The 26,316-nt window shown below is 36.0% G+C and overlaps 2 protein-coding genes across 3 annotated transcripts in view; one reads left to right on the plus strand and one right to left on the minus strand.

Annotated features, from left to right (window-relative positions):
* Positions 1 to 801: 801 nt before the first annotated feature.
* MTERF3 (mitochondrial transcription termination factor 3) lies at positions 802 to 24,976 on the minus strand. Of its 2 annotated transcripts, none has more exons than XM_033125877.1 (8): positions 24,701 to 24,976; positions 14,840 to 14,870; positions 13,039 to 13,156; positions 10,040 to 10,229; positions 6,581 to 6,728; positions 6,145 to 6,216; positions 4,732 to 4,893; positions 802 to 1,115 (listed from the first exon to the last, which is right to left on the minus strand). In XM_033125877.1, the coding sequence occupies exons 1-8, from the start codon at positions 24,712 to 24,714 to the stop codon at positions 921 to 923; spliced, it is 930 nt and encodes a 309-aa protein (XP_032981768.1). In that variant the 5' UTR covers positions 24,715 to 24,976; the 3' UTR covers positions 802 to 920. The 2 variants fall into 2 exon arrangements, with proteins under 2 accessions (XP_032981768.1, XP_032981767.1); XM_033125876.1 differs by lacking the exon at positions 14,840 to 14,870 and adding an exon at positions 14,436 to 14,787 and having other exon boundaries at positions 821 to 1,115; positions 13,039 to 13,191.
* Positions 24,977 to 25,093: 117 nt separating this feature from the next.
* The window catches only part of PTDSS1 (phosphatidylserine synthase 1), a 77,536-nt gene continuing 76,313 nt past the window's right edge, over positions 25,094 to 26,316 (plus strand). The window contains exon 1 of the mRNA XM_033125875.1: positions 25,094 to 25,421. Coding sequence (XP_032981766.1) covers positions 25,243 to 25,421 — 179 coding nt within the window. The 5' untranslated portion in view covers positions 25,094 to 25,242. The remainder of the gene's footprint in view (positions 25,422 to 26,316) is intronic.

The raw sequence follows: 26,316 nt of genomic DNA on the forward strand, positions 1-26,316 counted from the left end.
TAGAGGTTTGATAATGTCCCATAGACTGAATCGCATTGAGCCAGAGTTTCCTCCTTGTAGGAAGGAAACTATACAAGAGTACAAATACCAGGTGTTGGTTCCCTAGGGGCCACCAGTGTTATCATTTTACTAAATCTTGAGATCCTAAGGCAGATAACTGACATCATGATGCTTCATTCATTTTCCAAATAATCAGGCACAGAGGTTAAATCATTTGCCTAGGATTACATAGCTAATCAGCAAATAGGAAAAAAGCATCAGTTCATGCTATAAATCTTTGTGCACAGGCAGTTAAGTCAAAGGCTTTTTATGGTTTTTTACTATGTCTCATTGCCCTCTACTTACCTTCAAATTACTTTCCTCCGTATCCTTTCCCTTTCCTGATTCTCAGTAGCCACCTGTGGGTAATTTTGAAATTTGTGCTTGGGAAGACAACAGTACAGATAATCTAAAACTGCATGTGTTTTGTAGCATTATCTAAGTGAGTAGTAGATGTTAGATAAATAATATAGTATGCTCCAGAAACTCATTTAACATTTCAAAGAAAATAAAGCTATCTTGTGATGAAACCACTTTAAAAGACCTTTGAATATAAGAAGATCCTCTACTTTCTCATCTTCTCTAGAATGACAATGGGCTAGCCTATATTAAACCAACTCCTTCTCTAAGCTTCCTATATTTTTAGTTATCTCCTTCCCCAGAGGAAAGGAAATGGTTGAGTTACAGAAGAATTAAGTCACTAGGAACTTTTAAGACCTACAAGAAGTGTACCCAAATTTACAATACCAAGAAATTGTTTCCAATAACAATTGAGGTTTGAGGCATTTATTTTAAAGTATATTAATTTATTCATATATCTCTCTCTCTATATATATATATCTATATATTTCACATTATTACATTTTAACATTCATTAAAAACTAAAGAGTTTTTAAGAATTTTTCAAAGTCCTGTACCGAGGCTTTGGCAATCTCTTCACAAAATACTTCATCAGGCATTGATACCAGTTTGTCCAAAGAAATGTAGTTAGGTTTTGCTGGATCATACTGTGCTCTTCCTAAATAAGCCAGAAACATGTGTCTTTCTTTGACTTTAAACAACCGTGTATTAAATACCTAGAAAAGAAAAAAAGTTTTTAAAAAAACATTGTGCCCTGAAAGAAGAACTATTAAAATGTTTATCTGGCTAAAAATTTTTACAGTCTAACACATATTGATCACATGCTCAGTAAATATGCTAAATGTCCAGGGTTTAAACCCTATAGCTTCCAGTAAGAAATTATGATTAAAAAGGGATTCAAACCTCACAAACAGAACAATTATAAAATAATAAAGGGCTACACGGTAGGCAAAGAACATTGACTCATCCAGAGGCAGGGCAGAAGTTGTTAAAAAAGCAAATCCTCATGCTCAACCCCAAACCCTTTGAGAGTGGGGCTCACAAGTCCTCCAAGTGACTAACACCTGCCAAGCTTGGGAAACAAAGTTAGAGATCAAGGTCTATGGCATCAAAAAATATGTAAAATTTCATAATCTGTGAAGCTTCCCTATTCTTTTTTTTTTTTTAATTCCTGCTGCTCTCTGACGAGTATAAAAATGAAATGAACTTGGCATCGAGAGGAGCAACTAGAATGTCTTACTTGCCTCAGGGTTAAAACTCCTAAAGAAGAGAGCAGCGGCAACTTTAAAAAGGAATCAGTGGCAGCCTAAGTCCCTATAGCCAGCTACAAGAAAGAAGGGAGACTTGGAGATCTACCCAGACTTGAAAAAGAGCGCTAAGCTGAAGAGACATCTGTGATGCCCTGATGAGACCCAAATGAACCACATTCAGTATTATGTCTCAGGTTCTTTTCTTGGCTATACCTCAGGTACACTGAGAACACTTCACATGGCACATAACCTCTGGGAGCCTTTCCTTATATTCAAGTGGAAACAAAATAATAATAGACCACTTGGGAAGACATATGCAAAACAATTGTTGAAAGCTGAAGTACAGTGACCAAAAAAAATTTTGATGTGCTAACTCAACATGGGATTGGCTTGCTTTTGAAACAAAACATCTTTTTCTCTCTGCAAAAACAAATTATATGCTGTTGTGCCTTTATTTTGGTAACTAAATTCTTATTACTGCATTGTTACTGCTCATAAAGACGTAGGAAGCTTCTTTGACTCTTGGCTTACAAAATTATCATACAACATACAGACAAGACCATAAATAACTCTGAAGCTCCTAAACTATTAATTATAAATTTCCTAAATATAAAGACACTAAAGCAGATATTAGTTTATGACCAGATATTATGTTCAAGGTTATTATCTTATTAGAGATTTGTGTGATCTTTCCAGTCCAAAAGCCACAGTTCAGGATTGGGTTTTTCTTTTTCTTTTGTTTTTTTGATTGTTAACCACCAGGAGTCACTATGCCATAGTTAGAAAAATTTCATCCTGTTAATGATCCATTAAATTATCAGAGATTAAAACAACAATAACAACAACAACAAAAAACACCCTAAAATCCCCACCCTGGGAATTACTCTTGTCTTAATGTGGACTCCAACTCTGCCTTCACAGAAACCGACAGTAGGAGAGGAGAAACAAGGTTTTAGGGGATACTGACTATAACTTCTTTCCTTATCTACTGATTTCCTTATGTCATTATCCTAACTGCTTTTGTTATCCTTTACCTTCCATGATTGCTGCTTTGAAATGGCTAAATTATCTATACCTATTAAGTTATAATTGTTTCTCATTCTTAATTAATTATAAAATGTACGAGTATGTGCTAACAAAAACTTATTTGCATGAGAAAATTACTTTCACACCAATTTTTAAAGCACCAGCCAAAAATTTAAAGTCTATTATCAGTTTCCTGACAACCCTACTGTCAGTTAATGTATTTTCCCATTACTGAGGTGTTTTTTTTTTTTTAATCTCCCAGCAATACTACCCAGATCCTAGGATTCTGAGAGTCCCAATATGAAAGCCACAGTTCTATAATGGGGCTTCCCAGAACCTAGATTTTGGGGTGCCTAAAATCTGTGTTTTTAAATGAGTGATTTTAATACATCTGGTCAAGTTTATAGTTTCCTCTATTTACAAAGTTTCTGTCCATCTTTGATACCCCATTCAATCTACTGACAACTCAAATGTTACTTCTTAGAATGGCAGCAAATTCTAGTTAAAAGCATGTTTTTAAACTTGACTGTCAGAGTTCTAATCCCATTGCTGCCCCTTTTTACTTGGGTAACCCTAGACAAGTTACTGAATCTCTTTATGGTTACTGAATCTCTTTATGGTTACTTTATTCATTTGTAAAATAGGGATAATAGTACTTACCTCTCATATGGCTGTTGTGAGACTTAAATGAATTAAAGTAAGTAAAGCAGTACAGACAGTGCTGGCAGATAGTAAGCAAGCACTCAATAGCTGTTATTATTTCTATGATTTTCCAAAATCTCATGAATTAATAATTTTATCAGATGTGGTTAAGACTCTAACTTCATGTAAATTACATTTTGTTTAAAACCCATCTTCCACATTAGATTACAAATTCTACAAGAATACAAACCATATCTGACTGATTTTTTTTTATCTCCTTATCAGGTTCTCTTATCATGCTTTACTATAACTGAATTATCTACCAAACCTAGAAAAACCAATTGCCATTGCTGTTTAGTTGAAGATTACGTATTTTACAATTGTTCCATAAGCCAAATTTGCACCATTGCAGGCTTCTAACACTTTTTATAATGAATATATATGCATTTGATGGAACAGAAATATTCTCCATTAAGGGCCCATTCATAGTTAAGTATGATAGGTAAATAAACATTGCTATTTGTGAGGGAACTGGACCAAATGCAATCTAGTTCTGAGAGTTATATTAAAGTCATATTTCTTTTGCCCATCTTTATATCAAGAAAACATGTCACAAATGGAGAAGGATCACTTTAATGAAATTCAATCTTCCAATGAATACTTATTCTATTCACATGGCAAACAGGAAAGAAGGATGACTTTGATGAAATCCAATCACTAATTTGTTCAACAAATATTTACCTACTGCCTACTAACTGCCAGGTATAGTTGTAGGCACTGGGAATTCAGCAGTGTATATCAATCAGACAAGATCTCTGCTTTAAAAGAGTTAACATACTTGAAAACAGGCAGATAATATCACTCCTGAAGAACAGGAAAGTCTGATTAGCTTAGAAAATAAAATTATGGCTTTGGCATGATGGCAAACTGGAACTGTTTTATGCTTAGGTAGGAGATTATTACAATATGTCGTGTTAACTAGTGGACTTAGGTAGTGAATAAAAAGCACATGTAGCACTGAAAGGACCTTTAAGGGAAGTGATCTACTTCAAATTTAAATGGAGAAAAAAACAAGAGAAAATAGATTAGATTCCAATAGGCATAACAAGGAACAAACAGGTAAAGGAGAAAATAGATTCATCACTATTTCTCTTCTGGAGATGGACATGTTTGCCTAGAAGTCATAAACTTCTCATGAGCGATCCCTCCCTCTAGTCTATTTGCTACGTGTGTTTTTGATAAAAAGATGGGCAAAAGAAGTATGACTTTCACACAACTCTCAGGACTGTATTGCACTTGGTCCAGTTCCTTCACAAATAGCAAGGCATTTTCACAAGTGAATGGCACGAGACACCCAGACAGCAGCTTCAGATGGAGCAAGGACGGCTCTTACATAAAGCTGTGCACCCGTTACCTGTGGGAACCTGACAATGATGTGGTGGGGAATGCTCATCACATTGTGCACATAATCGAAAGTCTCCGTAAGTTTTCTTTTATTTATAGTTAACATCTTTGGGATTTTGGTAATCATATGTTGAATTTCATTACGTTTAAAACCTAGTTCAAGACGATACACCTAAAAGAAAGTAGAGTCATTATAAGTCATAAATAGAAATAGTTATTTTGGTACTATGCCAGAGGACACATTGATTCTTTCAAAATTGAAAATAAGCACATTAAAATCTGAAGACACCTATGCCAATGCCCTCAATGGATCGCAGCTTCCTGCTTCTGGGGTAACCTGAATTTCAAACCCCTCTCTTGAGCATGAGCTACTCACAGCATGGCGATCATCAAGAGGATCACCAAAAGGAGCTATCATAATTATGAGATGAAATGATGGTGGGTATGGGAGGTCTGGTCAGGTTGTCTGCATGGGCGCTACACCCATACAGCCAACCAAAAGATAAGTGCCCAGCCAAAGACAAGTGACAATCTGGGCAAAATATTTACAGACCAGCAGTAAGGTTTTCAAAGTGCTTTTTGAGGCTCTGCTCCCAGGTACATTTAAATGTGTTGTCTAACAAATTAGATGTCAAAATTCCAGACAGATGAAACTAAACACCTAAACGTGAGTTAGGCCCTCTATGTGCAGTCATAGCAGCCTATGCTCCCCCACCAATCCCCTGCTTTTATCACTCTGCATGCTATCCCCCACTAAACTGTAAGCTCCACAAGAGCAGCAACTCTCTCGCTAGCATAGCGTGTGGGCAGGTGCTCAACAAATATTTCTATAACTGAATACGAAACACTTTAAGCACCTCAGAAAATAGGCTTTTGATAATAATTTCAATTACTACTGCAGCTCTGTATATTAACTAGTCTGCTGCCTTTGGCTCTATGCTCTTCTCTGGAGAAAAAACAGTAAAAAGCGTCTGGTATGTTCTGTGATATGATAGACCAGCGCTGGTAGTCGGCACAGATGTTATAAGGATAGCCACTGCTCTCTTCACAGAAGTCTTCTGGATCCAGCCTCTGAAACTCATCTCCCACCTGGGGGACCCAGACTCAGACTCTCATACTGGGCAATGGAAGTAGTTTCCAGGTACCACCCAGATACCTAATCTACTCTAGGATTACAGGCATCAATGTCTGCAAGATGCTTTATATATATAACACCTCGTCAACATGTGAAAATATTATTAACTAAAACAAATTGTTTCCTAGATGTTTATTATATCATTTCCTATTTTCATCTTTTTTAGAAATAACTTCATTTATAATATAGTTTTCTTTATTATAGCATAATAGCAAAATCTATCCTCTTCAGAGGACTTAAACATTTGAAGAAAGAAGCTGATTTCTCAAAAGTTTAAAGTCATCCTACCTTCATATTTTCCTTCACAGGCTCCAGACTTCCCGTTAGTAGCCTTGGGAGACGAACTACCAGATCCCTAATCTGTAGTTACAAAACAATCTATCATTACTATACATGCATAGCCAATTATTTTGGAAAACCAAAGCATTACTAGAACTAAAAAACTATAAATTTTTAAATGACCCAGTCAGGGAAGTGCTGGTAACCCCAGAAATACATAAACTTAATTCTGTTTGAGGAAAAAAAAATACTAAAAAAAAGAACTTAAGGAACCAATTTGATGGAATATTATAGAATAACACATCTATGTTTAACCTAACAGGCGAATTCATTCTTGTACAGAAAATACCAGGCATTTATAGAAGGCATCTGTTACAAACATGAGTTTTGACAGTTACTAAATGTAGCTGACATGGAAATATAGAAATGCTCCCTCTTTCTTTACCTTCTTCACACTAAGTTCAAGTTCTTTCTGAAAAAATCCCAATCTGTTATCCAGTCTTTCCACTGAAAAATTCAGCAAAAACGGTGCATTTCTGACCATCTGTGTAATATCTGCCTTATTGAAATTTTTTGACTGTAGATAAGCCACTCTAGAGAAACAAACAAAAATACATGTACATTATTATAGTAGTGTCACACTACTTTCCAAAATACTGTTTTTAAAAAGGCACACACACACACACACAGGGGGAGGGGGGTAAAAAAACCCCCCATTCTATAAAAATGGCCCAAATATGGTTAAAACAAGCATCCATGCAACTCTAGAATTGTTACCATTTATACTTGAAAACGAACTAATTTTGAAATCCACGAACAGATTCCCTTTTCAGTTAATCTGACTTATTTTATTACTTGGTAGGAAAAAAAGAAATAGATTTGATTTAAGAAATTTTTTTTTTTTGGTCTAAAAACAGAAAAAACACAAATTAAGAAAACAGATTCAGAATTCTTTTTACAAAGAAAGACAGGTGTGAGAGGAAATTTTTTATTTTAGTATCTCAGAGACACTGAAAGAAAATATTTTATTTTAGTGCATTTACTAAATATGTATTTTCATAACTAATTTTTACTGCAGTCTGTCAATATATATTTTGTTAACGACTGAGAAATTTCCTGCTAAGTTTCTGGAAACCAAAATAAGATAGTGAAATATATAAAGTCTGATTATAAAATAACATTATTGAGTTTTAAAAATCTATAAACATAGTAAAAGTCAGTTTTATTAAATGCCTAAAATATACCAGGACATTATCTTGTTTAATTCTCACCACAAAAACAAAAAAACCTGTAATCCAGATAAAATTTCCACATTACATTTGAAAAAACATAAATCCAGAAGTTAAATAACTTGTAAGACCACCAGCTAATTAATGACAAAGCTGAGTTGGCAGGAGCGTAAACTGGAAAACAACCTGTATGAGGGATAATTTGTCAATATCTATTAAAATTACAAATGGATATATCCTTTGACCTAGTAATTTCTAGAAATCTGTCCTACAAATATACACCAATATGTATGAAATGAGGTATATACAAGGAGAGTCACTGCAGCCTTGCTGTAATAGTAAAGACTGCAAAAACCCACCATGTTTACCAGTAAGGGACTACATAGATCCACAGGGGGAAAAAAAGGAAGTGACAATAAATAGTTAAGAAAGTTGGGTGCAGAATATTATGTATAAATGCTAGCAGTTGTATGTATGTGTGTTCACGTGCATGTGTGTACATAGATATATGTGTACACACATGCTTATGTACTCACATGGTAGAACATTCTTAGCAGGTTGAACAAAAAACTTGATAATAGTAGCTGTCACCACAGATGGGTCTTGGAAGGACAATGAGGGATAGAAGCAAGTTGATGGAAAGGAGGATTACTTTTTTGTGTGTGTGTGGCAACAAGGACTGGTATCTGATTAAAACAGCAAAACTGCTGTCTACATTATGATAATTTTTCCAATAAAACATTAACATATAAAGCCCAACCCCCGAAAAAATTAATGCAGATTATTCATTTGAAAATTCTTACAAAGAATCAAATAATGTTTTTATACATTTAAATTTTTTTTCACTGAAAAGAAAACAAGTATATCAAATCAGTGCTATTACAGAAATTCTAGAAAATAAGAATGCTGTACATAAACCAGAGCCAGAGCTAAGTTCAATTAGAGCTTAGTTTTCATTGTATACCCTTTTGAGTACATTGGGTAAATTACCTATTAAAAAATTCAAAGTAATTAAAAAAATGTTCCACAGCTTAGTTTAATAGTCAGCCAGGTTTAGGAACTATTAGACTACTATCTATATGAGAATATTCCTTTGCTGTTAGGAGCGTGTGTGATCTTGGGCAAGTAACTTAATTCCTTTTAAGGTTAAGTTTCCTTCACAGAATTAAAAGTACAGAGATAGTATTGTATAGTAACCACGACTCTGGAGTTATACTAACTGGGTTTGAATGCCAGGCCTGCCACTTACACTAGCTATGTAATCTTAGGCAAATTATTTAACCTCTGTGCCTCTCCTGTAAAATGGGGTTATTAATAATAGCAGTAGGAAGCCTCTGTAATGGCCCCCAATGATTCCCCCCTCCTGGTATACATGCTTCCTTGGAATAAAATGTTGGGCAGGAAGAGCAAGTTGGTTTTTGAATGGGAGGGAATTAGTGTTTGAGGCAGCCAGGAGGAACAGATCTGGATAGGTCAGATTGACTTTCCTAGAATCACTCTTTCTCTCCCCTGTATTATTAATAGACTCTATATTACACACGACTGTAAGTCCCATGAAGGGAGAGAGTGTGACTATCTTACATGGCTCAAGTCTAGCTCAGTACCTTGAAGGCATAATAAGGACTCAAATTGTTCAATATAAAGAGTGCGATGTTTTTTTCCTAATTCGGAAAAAAGGCTATTAGACTGATGATTCAAGGAACTGCAAAGCTGTCTGAAATACAGTAAGGCTCGACATCAGTGTGAGAATAGTCTGGGGGAGAAGACTAGAGGCAGACCTGCTAGGAGACTGCTGCAGTAATCTTGATGTGAAATGATGGAGACCTGAGGTAAAGTATTCAAAGTGAAGATTAAGAGAAATGCATTGACTGACTTGAGAAATATAAAAAGGTAAAATTGATTTGGTGATTTATTAGATGTGAATGCTAAAAGAAGAGAGTCAAAGTTAACACCAGTAATTCTGATGTGGGTAACAGGGTGACAGTACTCTCATTCAGTGAAGCTGGGAATACAGGAAAGAACTGATTTAGGTGAGAGGTGAGGGTGATGAATTCAAAACTGGAACTTACAGACAGGGACACAGTTTTGTTCCCAATGCCTAACAACATTCCTATGTCACAGATCAACACTATCTCACTGAAATGATATCACAGATTCAATAAATTTTTAAATGTTGAATGAAGCATGAAGATGTTTATAGAAGTGCTATTTAAAGAAAAAAGGAACAACTAAAATAACTAACTTATGGAAATGATTAAGCAAATTTTGCAATAATCTGCCAAGAGAATATCAAATGTCTACCATCAAAAACTGGCCAGTAAAAAACACAGAAGTTTAGTCTTTCATAACTTTAAGGGATACTTTCAGATAATCCAGTAATTTGTTAATGGATTAAAAAAATATCATATTCCTATTTCTGAAAAGAAACAGTTAAGTACTGACTCAGAAAGACATTTTCATGTTTTTGTTTTCACATAAAAATAATGGGTTACTGAATCAAAAATGTATATTTTAGACACTTAATTTTGATCAAAGAAGGTCCAAATAAAACAATAACATTCATGTTCATTATCTTGGTAGATCCTCGTGCAGCTCAGACTTAAAAAAAATAACTTACACATACATTTCCTTTATAATCACTTCTTGTTATGTGAGGATTATTCTAAAAACCCTACCTGGTCTTAAGGTTTTCAAGGTCTTCAGAGAAAATAGCATAATTTTTAGTAAGGAATGGTCCCAGTTGGTTATCTTCTATACCCAGATCTTTAAGAAATAGGAGTATTTGCTTAATGTCTTTTTCAAAATCCATTCTCAGAAGGCAGTTGGCTGCATCTGGATGTTTTTCTATCTTGGACAAGTCCACTCCTATAATAAATTACAAACACTGTTTAAAGATAATTGTTTAACTTAGTTATTAAACGTCATACATAAAAGTGCACAAAGGAGAACTAATAGGCATAGAAACTTCTAAATGTTTTTAAACAAAATTGGTTGCATAAGTAAAAATAAATTAAAATGAAAATACAGCATTTATTTCAAAGCCATCTTTAGAGGAAAACAGCACATTTGGCTAAATTTCCACATAAAACAAATTCACTAAGTTATATTGACCTAGGATCATCATCTTTATCTATGGTTTCTTGAATGTTGTTTGAAGGACGCTTATGAGCCCTAATGAGTTCCACAATAACTAGTTAACTGGTAATTCTGTAGGGTAACAAACATAAATAAACTGTTACTTTCTTTGAAGGTTTTTTTTAAAATTATTTCCTTTGTTACAAGCATTATTTTAAAATATACTTATGATCCACAGGGGGAATAAAAATGACCCTATGTCTTACTCATCATTGTAATCTCCAGGTCTTTAGCACAGAGACAAGTACCTTGAAGGAGTTCAAGAAATGTCTATGTGAGACCAGGTGAACATACACAGCCCCTCAAGTACACCACAAAGCAGAAAGTATACAATATTTAACCTTCACATATTCTTATAATCTTAGGTAATCTAAGTAAATGAGGGACAGGAGAGAAAGAATAAGAAGGGGATAAAATCCAAGCTGTTATTTTAAATCATTCTGTGGTTATGAATATAATTAGAAGTCAGCATTAATTAGGCAGAGAATCAAAGTAACCCCTAATTCAAAATTCTCATTAAAACTGAGCACTTTACGCTCTCTTTTTCCCTTTTATTTGATTAAAAAAAAAAAAAAACACGAATAGGAAAGGCCTATTCCTTATCTTTAGAGTAAATATTTGAAGATAATGTTAAACCTTAATTTTACACTCAAATTTCATATTCTTTAATATATTTCTTTAGCTTGAAAATAATCTTCAAACTGATTTCTAGATGCAAGTTTACAGTCTTAAATATAAAAGCAATGAAATAAAAACATTCTTTTAAAATGGTATTCATAATTAGAAAAATAAATTATAATTTCGTATTAGATCCAAATATAATTCTAAATTCAAATTTCTTATATTAAATAGGTATTGTTATAAGATAGTCACAAACAGAAAAACATCACACACACAAACACACATACACATGGTATGAAAACTAGAAACAGATCCAGGATGAAGTAAAAATCTGGCATACAATAATAATGGCATTTCAAATCTATGGGGAAAAAGGACTATTCATTAAAACATAACAGGACTACCACCTACACAAACACTTGAAAAAAATTAAGAATTCCTTTTATACCTGAAACGAAAATTAATTTCAGATAGATAGGAATTTAAATGTGTGCTAACTCTAAAACCACTAGAAGAAAACACAGAATTTAAAAAATAATATTATGTTTTACAACATGAAAGTATTAAAGCTAAGTACAGCTTTCTGATTGATCTATATTTGCAAAGAAAACGATCCGGAAAGCTACTTAACAAATTGATAATGGTGGTTACCCTTGCAAAGTGGAACTGAAGATGCAGAGAGGGTAAGAGTTTTTTCTTTTGTAATATTTGTACTTTTAACAACTAGATGTAATTCTTTTATAATTTAAAAATAAATAGAAAAATAAACAAAAATTTTGAATGGATAGATAAATAAATTAGAAACTAATTCCAAAAATCTGGGATAAATTCAGGAAGTTATGCTTTAAAAATAACATGAAAGGTTCAGAGTTCAAATATGACTATGTATTACAGCTTACAAGTGTGCTGAAGTGCCTTGCTCAGCATGAGCTGTCATACCCTGACTGCTGAAACAGAACTCCTGAAAAGCTGCGTTTAACAGCAATAGGAGAGCAGAATCTCATCAGGAGGGCACACTGCTGTGAGCACAAATCACTTGGGCTTACTCACAATTTCATTAACTTGAAAAAATAGTCACTGAATTCCTACTATGGACCAGCCACTTCTAGTAGGCTCTGCGGATATAAAAAAAATGAATACTACATAATTCTAACTTCTAGGTGACCACAGTCTAAGTTGGCTTTACCCCATTAGTTCAGTAACTGCGAACAGTACTGCTGTATTCAGTTAGGGTTACACATACATGCATACCATGTTTCCCTGAAAATAAGACCTAGCCGGACAATCAGCTCTAATGAGTCTTTTGGAGCAAAAATTAGTAAGACCCAGTCTTATTTTACTGTAAGACCGAGTCTTATAGTAAAATAAGACTGGGTCTTATATAATATAATACCAGGTCTTATACTAATTTTTGCTCCAAAAGATGCATTAGAGCTGATTGTCCGGCTAGGTCTTATTTTCAGGGAAACAGGGTACTTCCTGGAGAGCAGTGAGCAATATTTATAGTCATAATGTAATCGCTGACTAATGATTTATCTAAAACTTGTTAATATAAACATATTGGGAGAATTGAAGAGAATCAGGGAAAAGTATGTGTGTATATACAAGAGATCAACCAATTTCTAAAACTGATGAACCAACCAAGAGCACTATAAATAACTACAAAAACATTTAGAGGTTAAATACAAATAGAAAGAGCTATGTAAAAGTTCAGTAGATACCTCTAGGGAATGGGATGCAAGGTGCAAGGTCAGGAAGGATGTAGCAGAGTAGTTTTTCACTAGAAGCCTTCACATTAGTTGATTTCTGTTAATGTGCATGTACTACTTTGATAAAGATTAAAAATGCTAATTTAAACAAAGTAAAAAGAGAAATTAAGAGCAGACTCAAGAAGTACTTGTAGGTTACGCAGACTTACCTAGAAGCACTAACTTCTGCAGAGTCTCAGAATGATCCACATAGTCTCGAAGTGTGAATGAAACGGGGGGCAATGGGGGATCTGCAATAATCTGAACAGCCTCCTCCTCGGAAATTGGCTGCAATGGAGACAGTGGAGGCACATTGTCCAGTCCTTTGAAGCCAGCCATGTAGAAAGAGAGAAGTAAGATAGCTCTCCAATTTGTATACTTAAAGCTATTTCTACAAAGACAACCTCTTCCCTACTTTGCTTCTTTCTTGGGATCATTTCAGGATTAAACATCTAAGAAGTCCCAATATTTTCTACCTTCTAAGAGGAAAGGTTAAGACTATTTAGAGAGATCAACTAGTCTTTCTACAATATAAGAAATTTCTTGGTACATTTCTATTCCATAAGGAGAAGTTCTGTGCAAAACCCTGTCCCTTTCCTTTCCTTTTAATCAACAGTTAAGAATTGTATAGACTGACCTTCATTTTGAGAAAGAGATAGAGTCTACCATAGTTTAACTTGGTCAAAAGTAGAACATCTTCTACTAGCCTGAATTGCATGGATTAAAAGTCATCACATCCTGAAATGTCTTCATTTTGATCTAATCCCCTTTTCTCCAAGTTATTCTCAAATATGTATGTCTTTAAGAGAACTTCTGTGTGATTGTATTTCTACCACCTGCAGTCCTTTGCCAAGTGACTCTCTCTAGTACAGCCTTTATTCTGAGGTTTTGTCTTAAATCAAACGCAGTATGGAAAATACTTGAAACTGTAACATACCTTAAGAAATTGGGACTGTGACCTTTTGTTCAAATGTTTTGCTTCTAATAACTACACTTTCTCATTTCTTATAGCCAGCCTCTCCACCTAGCCTCCTATCCCCCACCCCAGCTTCCTTTTATATTCTACTTAATCTAATATTATCTCATTTGCAGTGAAATATTCCTAGAATAGAAAGCAGAGGAAGGAAGAGGACTGAGTAAAAAGTGACATGAGGGAGATTTTTGGGATGATGTAACTGTTCTATTTGTTGACTGTGGTGGTCGCTACACAACTAAATGCATATGGCAAAATTCATAGAACTGTACACCCAAAAAGGATGAATTTTTCTTGATATAAATTATACCCTAATACATCTACTTATCACCAAATATTTTTTTGGGAATCTAAATAACAAAGTATTTAGAAAGAAAATGCTGTACTTATAGCTATAATCTTACACATATTAATATACAAATTTTTCTTCTTAGTAAAATAAGGATATAATAGAAGTAAATGAATAGAGTTGCCATTGTTACTTTTCTTGCCTGGTACAAAATAAGACTTGAAATGGGCTAGTAATGTAAACAGGTAGCTTGTTCAAACTACCAAAGTGAGGCAAAGGAGACATTTCTGTAAGTTCAGAATTACCTTCTAGAGACAGCTCAGAATCAAAGTTGGGTATCTTTTGTGTCTTCAGTGACTGTTCATTTACGGAAGGAAGCATAGTGTTTTGGGCAGAATTAATCTCTTGCCTAATTGAGATGGTAGACTGGGAACTATTATTCCAAATGGAGGAGGTCCTGTAAGTCTTAAATCCCCACTGGAGAAAGAAATTATCAGAGGACATCCGAGGCTGAGCAGAAAATTCATGCAATAATGTTTTTCCAGGTCTCGGAAAACAATTTCTGAGTTGTGTAGAAGTAATGAAACTATTCAATTTAATTGAATTGAACCACCTGGGTATCCACTGGGTCAATAGGGCCATTTTTCTTAAAGTAGCCTACAAAGGAAACATATAACCATTAAAAAAAGAGAGAAACTTATTTACTCACATGTGTAAACCAAAAGACAGGAACTTCTAAACTGGAAAAATAAAGACATGCTTTATAATTTAAAAACAAAAAGCAAAATCACTGGAGAAAAACATTTAAAACAAAAATCTGTAAATGTTCAAATTATACCTGAACCCAATAATCTCTATTAATTTAATAATTTAAAGAAAATAAAGTAATACAATTATATTCTTCAAATTTGATTTGAAGGACATTTAAGAAACAGATTGCTTACAATGGCACTCCCATAAGACTATAAGCTGATTTCTCAACAGAAACTGCAGGCCAGATAGGATTGGCATAAAATATTCAAAGTGACAAAAAGCAAGGACCTACAACCAAGATTACTTTACCCAGCAAAGCTATCATTTAGAATCAAAGGACAGATAAAGAGCTTCCCAGACAAGAAAAAGCCCAAGGAGATCATCACCACCAAACCAGTGTTACGAGAAATGTTAAAGGGACTTCTTTAGGCAGAAAGAGGAAAAATGTGAAAAATAAAATAGCAATAATTATGTACCTATCAACAATCACTTTAAATGTTAATGGCTTAAATGCTCTAATCAAAAGATACAGGGTAGCTGAATGGATAAGAAAACAAGACTTATAGATATGCTGTTTACCAAAGGCCCACTTTAGATCCAAAGACACACACAAACTGAAAGTAAAGGAATAGAAAGAGATTATTTCATGCAAATGGAAACGAAAAAAAAAGCTGGGGAAGGAATAGTTATATCAGACAAAATAGACTTTAAAACAAAGGCTATAATAAGAGAAAAAGGACATCATAATGATAAAGGGATCAATCCAACAAAAGGATATAACCCTTGTAAACATTTATGCACCCAAGATAGCAGCACCTAAATACTTAAAGCAAATGTTTACCAACATAAAGGGGGAGACTGATAGTAATACAGTCATAGTGAGGAACTCTAACACCTCACTGAAATTAATGGATAGATCTTCCAGACAGAAAATCAACAAGGAAACAGTGGCCTTAAACAATACATTAGAACAGATGGATTTAATTGATATTTTTAGAGCATTTAACCCCAAAGCAGCAGAATACAGTGGTACCTCGGTTTTCAAACATAATCCGTTCTGGAAGACCACTTGAGTTCTGAAATGTTTGAAAACCGAGGCACAGTTTCCCCATAGAAAGTAATGTAAAATGGATTAATCCGTTCCAGACCTTCAAAATCAACCCTTAGAACAGCAAATTTAGCACGAATTTTACTATCTAATGATACCATAGATCCATAATATTTACAGCATTCATAAACCAAAATGTTCGTCAATGGAGACGTTCGAAAACTGAGGTACCACTGTATACATTCCTTTCAAGTGCATATGGAACATTTTCTAGGACAGACCACATGTTAGGTCACTAAACAAGTCTCAATAAATTTAAGAAGACTGAAATCATATCAAGTATTGTCTCAGACCACGATAGTATGAAAGCAGAAATCAATTACAAGGAAAAAAAACAACTGAAAAACACATGGAAGATAACATGCTCCTAAACAATGAATGAGTTAACAATGAGATCAGGGAAGAAATAAAAATATACCTTGAGACAAATGAAAACAAAAACACATGACCCCAAATCTATGGGACACAGCACAAGCAGTCCTAAGAGGAAAATTCACAGCAAACAGGCCCACCTCTAGAAACAAGAAAAATCTCAAATAAACAGTCTAAACTTACACCTAAAGGAACTAGAAAAAGAAGAGCAAAGCCGAAAGTGAGTAGGAGAAAAAAAATAATAAAGGTCAGAGTGGATATAAAAGAAACAGAATCTAAAAAACAATACAAAATATTAGAAACCAAAAGCTGGATCTTTGAAAAGATAAACTACTAAACCTTTAACCAGACTCAAGACAAAAAGAGAGGACCAAAATAAATAAAATCAGAAATGAAAGAGAAATGACAACTGACACCACAGAAATACAAAGGATTACATGACAATATTACAAAACAATTATAAGCCAACAAATCGAACAATCTGAAAGAAATGGATAAACTCCTGGAAACACACAATATTCCAAGACTGAATCAAGAAGAAACAGAAATTCTGAAAGACCAATTACTACTAACGAAATCAAATCAGTATCAAAAAACTCCCAACAAACAAAAGTCCTGGACCAGATGGCTTCACAGGTGAATTTTACCAAACATTCAAAGAAGATTTAACACCTATCCCTCTCAAACTTATCCAAAATAGTCAAGAGGAGGGAAGGTTACCAACCTCAATTTATGAGGCCACCATTACCCTGATTCCAAAGCCACACAAAGACATTACAACAAAAGAAAATTATAGGCCTATGCTCCTGATGAACATAGATGCAAAATTCCTCAACAAAATATTAGCAAACCAAATTCAGCAATACATTCAAAAGATCATAAACTATGATCAAGCGGGATTTATTCCTGGGAGCAAGGTTGGTTCAATATCTGTCAATGAATTAACCACGTAAACAAAACGAAGGATAAAAATCATATGATCATATCAATAGATGCAGAAAAAGTGTTTGACAAAATCCACAGCAACCATTTATAATAAAAACTCTCAGCAAAGTGGAAACAATAGGGAACTTCTGCAATATAATAAAGGCCATAATGACAAACTCACAGCTATCATGCTCAATGAGCAAAAGCTAAAAGCATTCTCCTTAAGATCAGGAACAAGACAAGGATGCCAACTTTCACCACTTTGATTCAACATAGTGTTGGAAGTTCTAACTACAGCAATCAGACGAAAAAAAAAAAAAGAAAAGAAAAAATTTTACAAAAAGAAATAAAAAGCATCTAATTTGGAAATGAAAAACTGTCATTTTTTGCAGATGACATGATACTGTATATAGAGAATCTGAAAAATTCCACCAAAAATCTATTGGAACTGAGAAAAAAATTCAGTAAAGTAGCAGGATACAAAACTAATATTCAAAAATCAGTTGCATATTTATACAACAACAAATTATCAGAAAGAGAAATTAAGAAAACAATCCCATTTATAAGCGCATAAAAGAAATAAAATACCTACCGTGTTTCCCCCAAAATACGACCGGATCTTATATTATTTTTTGCTCCAAAAGATGCATTAGGGCTTATGTTCAGGGGATGTCATCCCGAAAAATCATGCTAGGGCTTATTTTCCGGTTAGGTCTTATTTTTGGGGAAACATGGTAGTAATAAATTTAACCAAAGAGGTAAAAGCCTCACACTTGCAAAATTATAAGACTTTGAAGAAAAAAACTGAAGATACAAATAAATTCATGCATATACTATGCTCATGGATAGGAAGAATTAACATCTTAAAATGTCCATACTACTCAAAGCAATCTATAGTTTCAATGCAATCTCTATCAAAACACAAATGGTATTTTTCACATAACTAGAATAAATAATCTTAAAATTTATACAGGGCCACAAAAGACCCTGAATAGCCACTGCAACCTTGAGTAAGAAGAACAGAGTTGGAGGTATCATGCCACCTGACATCAAACTATCTCACAAGGCCATGTAATCAAAACAGCATGATACAAGCATAAAAACAGACACATAGATCAATGGAACATAACAGAGAGCCCAGAAATAAACCCACACGTACATGGTCATTTAATCTATGACACAGGAGGCAAGAATATGCACTGTGGTAAAGACAGTCTATTCAATAAATGGCATTGCAAAAACTGCACAGATACATGCAAAAATAAATAAATAAATAAAACGAATCTTCTTACACCATATAAAAGAATAAACTCAAAACGGAGAAAAGACTTAAATGTAAAAAACGAAACCATAAAACTCTTGGAAGAAAATACAGGTAGTAAACTCTCTGACATTGCTCTTAGTGATACTTTTTTCTGATATATCTCCTCCAGCAAGGGAAACAAAAGAAAAAATAAACAAATGGGACCACATCAAACTAGGAAGTTCTTCACAGCAAAGAAAACCACCAAAAACCAGAAAAGACAACATACTAAATGGGAAAAGATAGTCACCAATGATACATATGGTAAGTGGTGAATATCCAAAATTTATAAAGAACTCATGCAACTGAACACCAAGAAAAAAAATCCAATTAAAAAATGGGCAGAGGACCTGAACAGACATTTCTCCAAAGGAGACATATAGATGGCCAATAGACATATGAAAAGGTGCTCAACATCATGTCACTAATCATCAAATACAAATTAAAACCACAAGGAGATATGACCTCACACCTGTCAGAATGGCTATCATCAATAAATCAACAAACAACAAGAGTTGGCAAAGATGTGGAGAAAAGGGTACCCTCATGCATTGTTAGTGGGATAGCAAATTGGTGCAGCCACTACAGAGAACAGTATGCAGCTTCCTCAAAAATTTTTAAATGGAGCTGCCTTATGAGCCAGCAATTCCACTTCTGGGTATTTACGTGAAGAAATCCAAAACATTAATTTGAAAAGATATATGCATCCCTATGTCCACTGCAGCATTACTTACAATAGCCAAGATATGGAAGCAACCTAAATGCCCATCAACAGATGAATGAATAAAGATGTAGTACACATGTACAATGGAATATTACTTGGCCATAAAAAAGAATGAAATTTTACCATTTGTGACAACATGGATGGGCCTGGAAGGTATTATTCTAAATGAAATAAATCAAAGAAAGAAAGACAAGTACCATATGATCTCATTTACATATGGATTCTAAACAAAATAAACGAACAAAACAAAACAGAAATTTTTTGACATAGATACAGAGAACAAACTGATGGTTGCCAGGCGGGAGGGGATTTGGGGAGCTGGGTGAAAAAGGTGACGGGATTAAGAAATACAAACTGGTAGTTACGAAACCGTCAAGGGAAGGTAAAGCATAGGAAATATAGTCAATATTATTAAAATAACTATGTATGGTGCCAGGTGGGTAGAGAATAATGGGGGGGATGAAATCACTTCATAAATTATATAAGTGTCTAACCAGTATGCTGTACACCTGAAACTAATACAACATAATACTGAATGTCAACTGTAATTGAAAATAAATAATTTAAAAAAGATACAGATTGATGATCAAAACAACGAGTTATTCAAATGTATTTTATGTATATACAGTTGAACCTTGAACAACACAGGGGTTAAGGGTGCGAGGTCCCCGCTCTCCGTCAGTCGAAAATCTTCATACAACTTTTGACTCTCCAAAAACGTAACTATTGCTGATTAGAAGACTTACTGATTTTTAACATAGTTGATAAACAAAAATTTAGTATTTATATGTATTATATACTATATTCTTACAATAAAGTAACCTAGAAAAAAGAAAATTCATAAGAAAGAGAAAATACATTCACGGTACTGTACTGTATCAGTACCACAAGTTTACATCGTTTGTTTACAAGATGAATCGTCTATGTCAGTACCAACATCAATACTGTCTTACGTGATATAAAACACTGTAGATGTCATATGTATTACTAACGCTAGACATAAAAAATAAAAAGATAACAGGAAAAAGATTCATATTTATTAACAGGTATAAAAGTTCATGTATTGATCATGAAGAAGCATCAATATAATTGTTTTATGGTAGCCTAGCATATAAACTAACAAATCGTTATAAAATTTTTATGACATACAGTGTGACAGTTATATTCATAATAGTATTGGAAACATTGTTACATTAAAAAAAAACCCACTTACCTGTGATAATAGGCCGATAGGCAGTTTCTCCAATTATGGGAGAGGGAGAGGGAGCGAGGCAGGCATATTGAATGGTAATATAATTCTTTGAAAGCAAAGTTATAAAACAGTAAGAAAACTAACACATTATTAATTTTGTATTAAATAATCACTCTCCATATGGCTATGTAAGGATAGGCTATCCAATTCCATAAAAGCCTTGCACATGATTATACATGATGAATACTTAGGCGATGATAAAACAAAAATGTCTCATACAATTCTTGCTGAAGAGTTATTAGGTTTTCACAGGAAGACACACACATACACAACAGATAAGTTCATTAACTGAACGGCATGATGATTATTTACTGTTCATTAAGTTTAAATAGATTATCATAAAGGTCTTCACCCTTGTTGTCCTCACGTTGAGTAGGTTGAGGAGGAGGAAGAGGAGGGGTTGGTCTTGCTGTCCCCGGGGTGGCAGAGCTGGAGAAGGTGGAAGGGGAGGCCAGAAAAGCAGACACACTCGGTGTAACTTTACGGAAATACATTGTAATTTTTTACTTTTTTGCTTTTTCATTTCTGTAAAAATGTTTCTTTGGGGTACCAATCCTTCCACCAATTGCTTTAGTTTCAGTGCCCGTGTCATAGAAAGGTCCACGTCGCAAAAAAAGTCAAAAGCAGTCTTGAATAATCGGAACACTTCTGCCAGATTGTCTATTAGTCAGTTTGTTTTCTGGCTCTGCTTCTTCTATGTCTTCTTCATTGTCTGGCACTGGTTCGGAAGCACTCATCTCCATCAAGTCATCTTCATTCCTCTGCTGTGGTGTCTATTAGCTCTTGAATTTCTCCAAGATCCGTATCTTGAAACTCCTTATCCCTTCTGTTCCTTATTAATAAATGGCCTTTGTGGCATTCTTTTCCCCCCAAAACAGGGCACTTTCATCTGCATTAAAAACCTGTGTAAGCAGATATCCTTTCTCCCCAATTATTTTCTTAATGACATTTGGGAACTTGTGTACCGCCTCTTGGTCAGCAGATGCTGCTTCTCTTGTTATCTTGACATTTTTTAAGCCAAACCTCTTCCTAAAATTTTCAAACCTTTTTGCTGGCATTAAATTCTCCAGCTTTAGATCTTTCACCTTCCTTCTGTTTTGAGTTGTCATATGATGCTTTTTCTTGAATCATATTAGTTGATAGGTATGCCTTTCTTAAACAATCCTGTACCCATGTAAAAGCTGCATTTTCAATACAAAATAAAAAGGTAGTTTGCAAAAAGTGCAAGGTTTTTGTACCTGCTGCGATGGCTTCACAAATTTCCTTTTCTGCTTGCAATTGTCCTTATGCTGGATTCATTTATCTTCAAATGCCGAGCAACCGCAGCTGCTCATCTGATACTATGGCACATATTGAGCAATTCAGCTTTTTCTTGTAATATCATGATTTTCCTCTGCTTCTTGGGAGCACTTCCCGTATCACTAATAGCACTTCATATGGGTTCCATGGTGTTATTAAAGGTTTATGATATTGCACTAAACACAATAAAAATACCCGAGAATCACAAGAGATCACTTTTTACTACGATATGAATTTATTGGAGAGATGAACTACCCATGTGGAGACGATCAGTGTCACATGTTTTAAGTGGATACTTGCAACACTTGAGCTAATCGTAAAGCAACAGGAGGTGGCTATGAAATTTTTACAGTAGTAGTTTGTACTATAGTTCATTTCATGCAGTTATGATTTAATACCACACCTTTACATTTGTTTACATTTCTCTTGACTGTGACTACGAATGGCACTATGTGCCCTCTATAAGTATATCTGTGTGCACAAGTTTTGATAAATTTCAAATTTTTATAATAGATTTGTGTATATATTATTGTAGTAAATGATAAAATAGACTAGTATCTACATATATTTTATGCTTTCATGACATAGCTAAAATTTTTCCCAAATTTTTTTTATATTTCTAGGCTATGTGGTTAGCTTCCGAGTTTCTTCAAATTGTCACAAATCTCCAATTTTTTTTCAATATATTGAAAAAAAATCCATGTATAAATGGACCTGCACAGTTCAAACCTGTGTTGTTGAAGGGTCAACTGTACGTTCATTACAAAATAAAAAACAAGAAGAAATCTACTTTTCTTAAATGAATCATCAAAATATTATCATCGCGATCTGGTAAGTTGTTTCTTGCTTCATCCTCAAAGCCAAATAATGTTGATTATTTCACAGATAAAGCTGTTACTCAAAATGGCATTGAACAAAATGAGTTTTATCAAATTGTTTGTAGGGAAAAGGAAAAAGAAAAGCCTTCAAAAAAAAGTCATAGGAAAATGAAGTGAGAGAATACATAAGCAATCAGCAATGGGTGCATGTATATTTTTTTATGGAAAAGCAGTTGCTTTTAAGACGATTTTCATTAGGAAAGGCTGTCACTACTTTTATTTGATTAAAAAAAATTATATTTAGCCAGCTTAATTAGAAAGGTAAATTTGATGCATATACTTTCACATTAAGATAATACATAAAAAACAAAACCCAGAGTCTAGCATATTAAAAATGCTCTACAAGTGTTAGCTGTTATTACTATTGATTACACAAGCAAATATCAATGAATTGCATGTAACTTTTTACTGTTTTTCTCTATACTGGAATTCAGCTTATTTTATGCTCTGAATTAGACCAAATACTTGAGAGTCTAATCTTCTCTTGGAGATCTGTACAGTTGATCCCTGAACAATTTGGGAGCTTGGGGCACCCATCACCGTGCAGTGGAATATCTGCACATAACTTAAGCTCGCCATTCACATACACAGATTCTTGAATCGAAAATATGTAGTTAGAGAAGTCTCCTAAAAGGGATTTAAAAAAGTGAAAGTCGTACTGACATTCTGAAATGGTTTTAGAAAGGAAAGAAGTATTCACAATAGCCTGTGAGATAGGTGATTTTTATTAAATCTTGGTAGGAAATGAGCCTCCAAACCTGTCAAGTTTTTCCTCAAACATAAAACATTCATTCTTTGCACAGCAAAGTCATAAAGGCACTAAGTTGGAAGCCAGAAGACCTCAGTTATGCTACCTTAACAAGACTAAGCTTCTTGTGGTGGTCTAGCACAATGTATCTATCGCCCATGAAGGGGGTGTTCAATAACCATTCTTTAAAAAACAAAATTTTAAAGGTTACAGGTACAATAAGATAATTCTTAAAATCCCTGTTAGTTGTAAAATATTTTCACTTCCAAGTTTGTGTAAGAATTTCGTCGTACTTCAAAGCAAATTCCTGAAATCCCAAATTCACTCAGAAGCCTTTCCAGCCTCAAATTAATACTCCTCCCACATAAGGCAGATTAACTTTTGAATTCTATCCAGATTCATCAAAATACCTTTATGTATACAATTAATATTTATCCTATTTTTTATTTACAAGTGCACTATCTTATTACATCATTTCATTGCTGTGTATACTTTTTAATAATTAACTGTTAGTTCACGAGAGCAGGACTGCGTCTCATCTCTGGTCCACCCTCCCAGTGATTCTCCATTAGTCTTGCACTGCTCCACTGTCTGTTGGACAGAAATATTAATACATCAACTGCAATTACGGTTAACTCATTTGCCTACGCAGCGAATAGGACATTCGCATATGTGTATAAAATACTACTTAGTGATGTCTTATAACACGACTCTTCCATCAGGAATATTAAAGAAAAAAAAGCCTTAAAGAATTATTTAATCCATTAAAATGTCAAGTACTAATTCTCAACTATGTGCCTTGACAACATGCTAGGAATAGGAATAGGCACTGAAATACAGTTTTTCGAATATTCAACGTCTAACTCTGTAAGGCTAACACATGAAATCAGGAGATGAAAGGCTGCTGGAAGACGGCTTCATAAGTCATAGGGGCTTCTCGTCTCCTATTGCTCCACGCCCTCCCTAGGCCATTGTATTAATAACAAGACCGTTTTAGTTCCCCATATCGAACTTCCGTAGGAAGCCAGACTCTGGGCTTCCGTGTCCTCCGCAAAGCGCGCTAATAAGAAAGGTTTTCGTCTCATCAGCCAGGGGTAAAAACAAAACAAATCACCCTCGACTGGCCCGCGAAGACCTAAACGCCATGAGAGGCCCTGGAACGCAGATTGGACAGCTCCCCTCGCTCTCCAGCAGCTTTCCCTTTACCTGTGGTGAGGCATAGGTTTCGCGGCTTCTTTTGCGATGGCCGCCAGGCTGCCAGGCCGCGATAACTGGCCCGCGAAGCTGCACCTCCGCTCATCCGACTGCCAAGTCCGCGCGCCGGCGCTGCCTCGCCCTCGTGGGCTGCGGCCGGAGTGGGCGAGACCATCTGAGAGACTAGGCGGGGGGAGAGCGGTCGGCACGCGGGGGAAAACGCGAGCTAGCGGCCACAGCTTCCCTTCTCCCGCTCGCCACTTCTTTTAGTGCTTGTCCGCTGGGAATCTGAAAACATCAGGAGTCCACAGAGATGCCTCTTTCAAAACACCAATTGTGGCACGGCCGGCGGCGTCTCCCACCCGAGGCCGCGTTGGCGCCGACGCGATCCCGCCCTCCCGCTCCCGTCTTTCCCTTGGTTCTCAGCCTGTGCTCCGCTCCAGACGCGGCCCTGCTGTTCGGCCGCCTACCCACCGCGGCTCGGCACCTCCGGGGTCCCAGCCTCCAAGGGCCGGGGCCGCCGCCGCCGCCGCCGCAGGACGGGGAGGCGGGCCATGGCGTCCTGCGTGGGGAGCCGGACCCTGAGCAAAGATGATGTAAACTACAAGATGCATTTCCGGATGATCAACGAGCAGCAAGTGGAGGACATCACCATCGACTTCTTCTACCGGCCGCACACCATCACCCTGCTCAGCTTCACCATCGTCAGCCTCATGTACTTTGCCTTCACCAGGTGAAGCGGGACCGCCGTGCGGGCGGGGGATGGGGAGGAAGGGGACGCCCTTGGGTAAGGGAAGGGGCGGGTGGGAGGCCCTACGGGGAGCGTTCCCCGTTGTGGCTCCGGGTGAGGAAGCGGGCTGGCTGCTGCTCGCATACTCTAGCAGACCCCCCCGCCCCCCGCTCACGCAGCTCCTCCGCGGTCCGGATGTCTCGCAGCACACCCATCTCCTCTGCAGCTTCCTTGGATCGGCGTTCGCCCCTACCCTCCCGCCCCCACCCTACCTCTGTCTATACCACCTCTCCCATACAGCTCCTCAGACCACGTCAGGAACATTCCTGGGGCATCTAGCATGATTCCCTCCTACCACACTCAGCATCGCTCCCCACACACATCACGACACCAGCCGCTTCCTCTCCAGTCTCGCTTTCTACCCAGCACATCGCATGAATCATCTCGTGTGCACCATATCATTCAATACACACTGAAAACACCCCAGTCCACAGCGTCTCCATGCACCATACCCAGGTCCAGAACACAACCCAAACTCGTTCCTATGGAACAACTCCAGTTTTCAGCACTACCCGCCATTTAAAAAACATGCACATGTGAAGTGAGGTGCACTACAGACTTTCCCGTGCAGCACCGCCACATTCACTGCACACAAATCATGTAGCATATCCCTTCCCTCAGCCTTAAACCTTACCATCTATACCACAATACAAACTGCCGCTGTAGACACACACATCATGGTCGACCTTTCCCCTTCTAGCACAACCGTACCCATCGTATACATTGCTAAACAGACACCAGCCCATCACACAACACAGTGCACAGTCTGCCCTGCTAATCACCTAATATGCTTGCTGAAATGAGGTCTTGTCAAGCAATTATAACAATACCTGGTGCA

This window comes from Rhinolophus ferrumequinum, chromosome 14 (genome assembly GCF_004115265.2).
Source record: "Rhinolophus ferrumequinum isolate MPI-CBG mRhiFer1 chromosome 14, mRhiFer1_v1.p, whole genome shotgun sequence".
NCBI lineage: Eukaryota > Metazoa > Chordata > Mammalia > Chiroptera > Rhinolophidae > Rhinolophus > Rhinolophus ferrumequinum.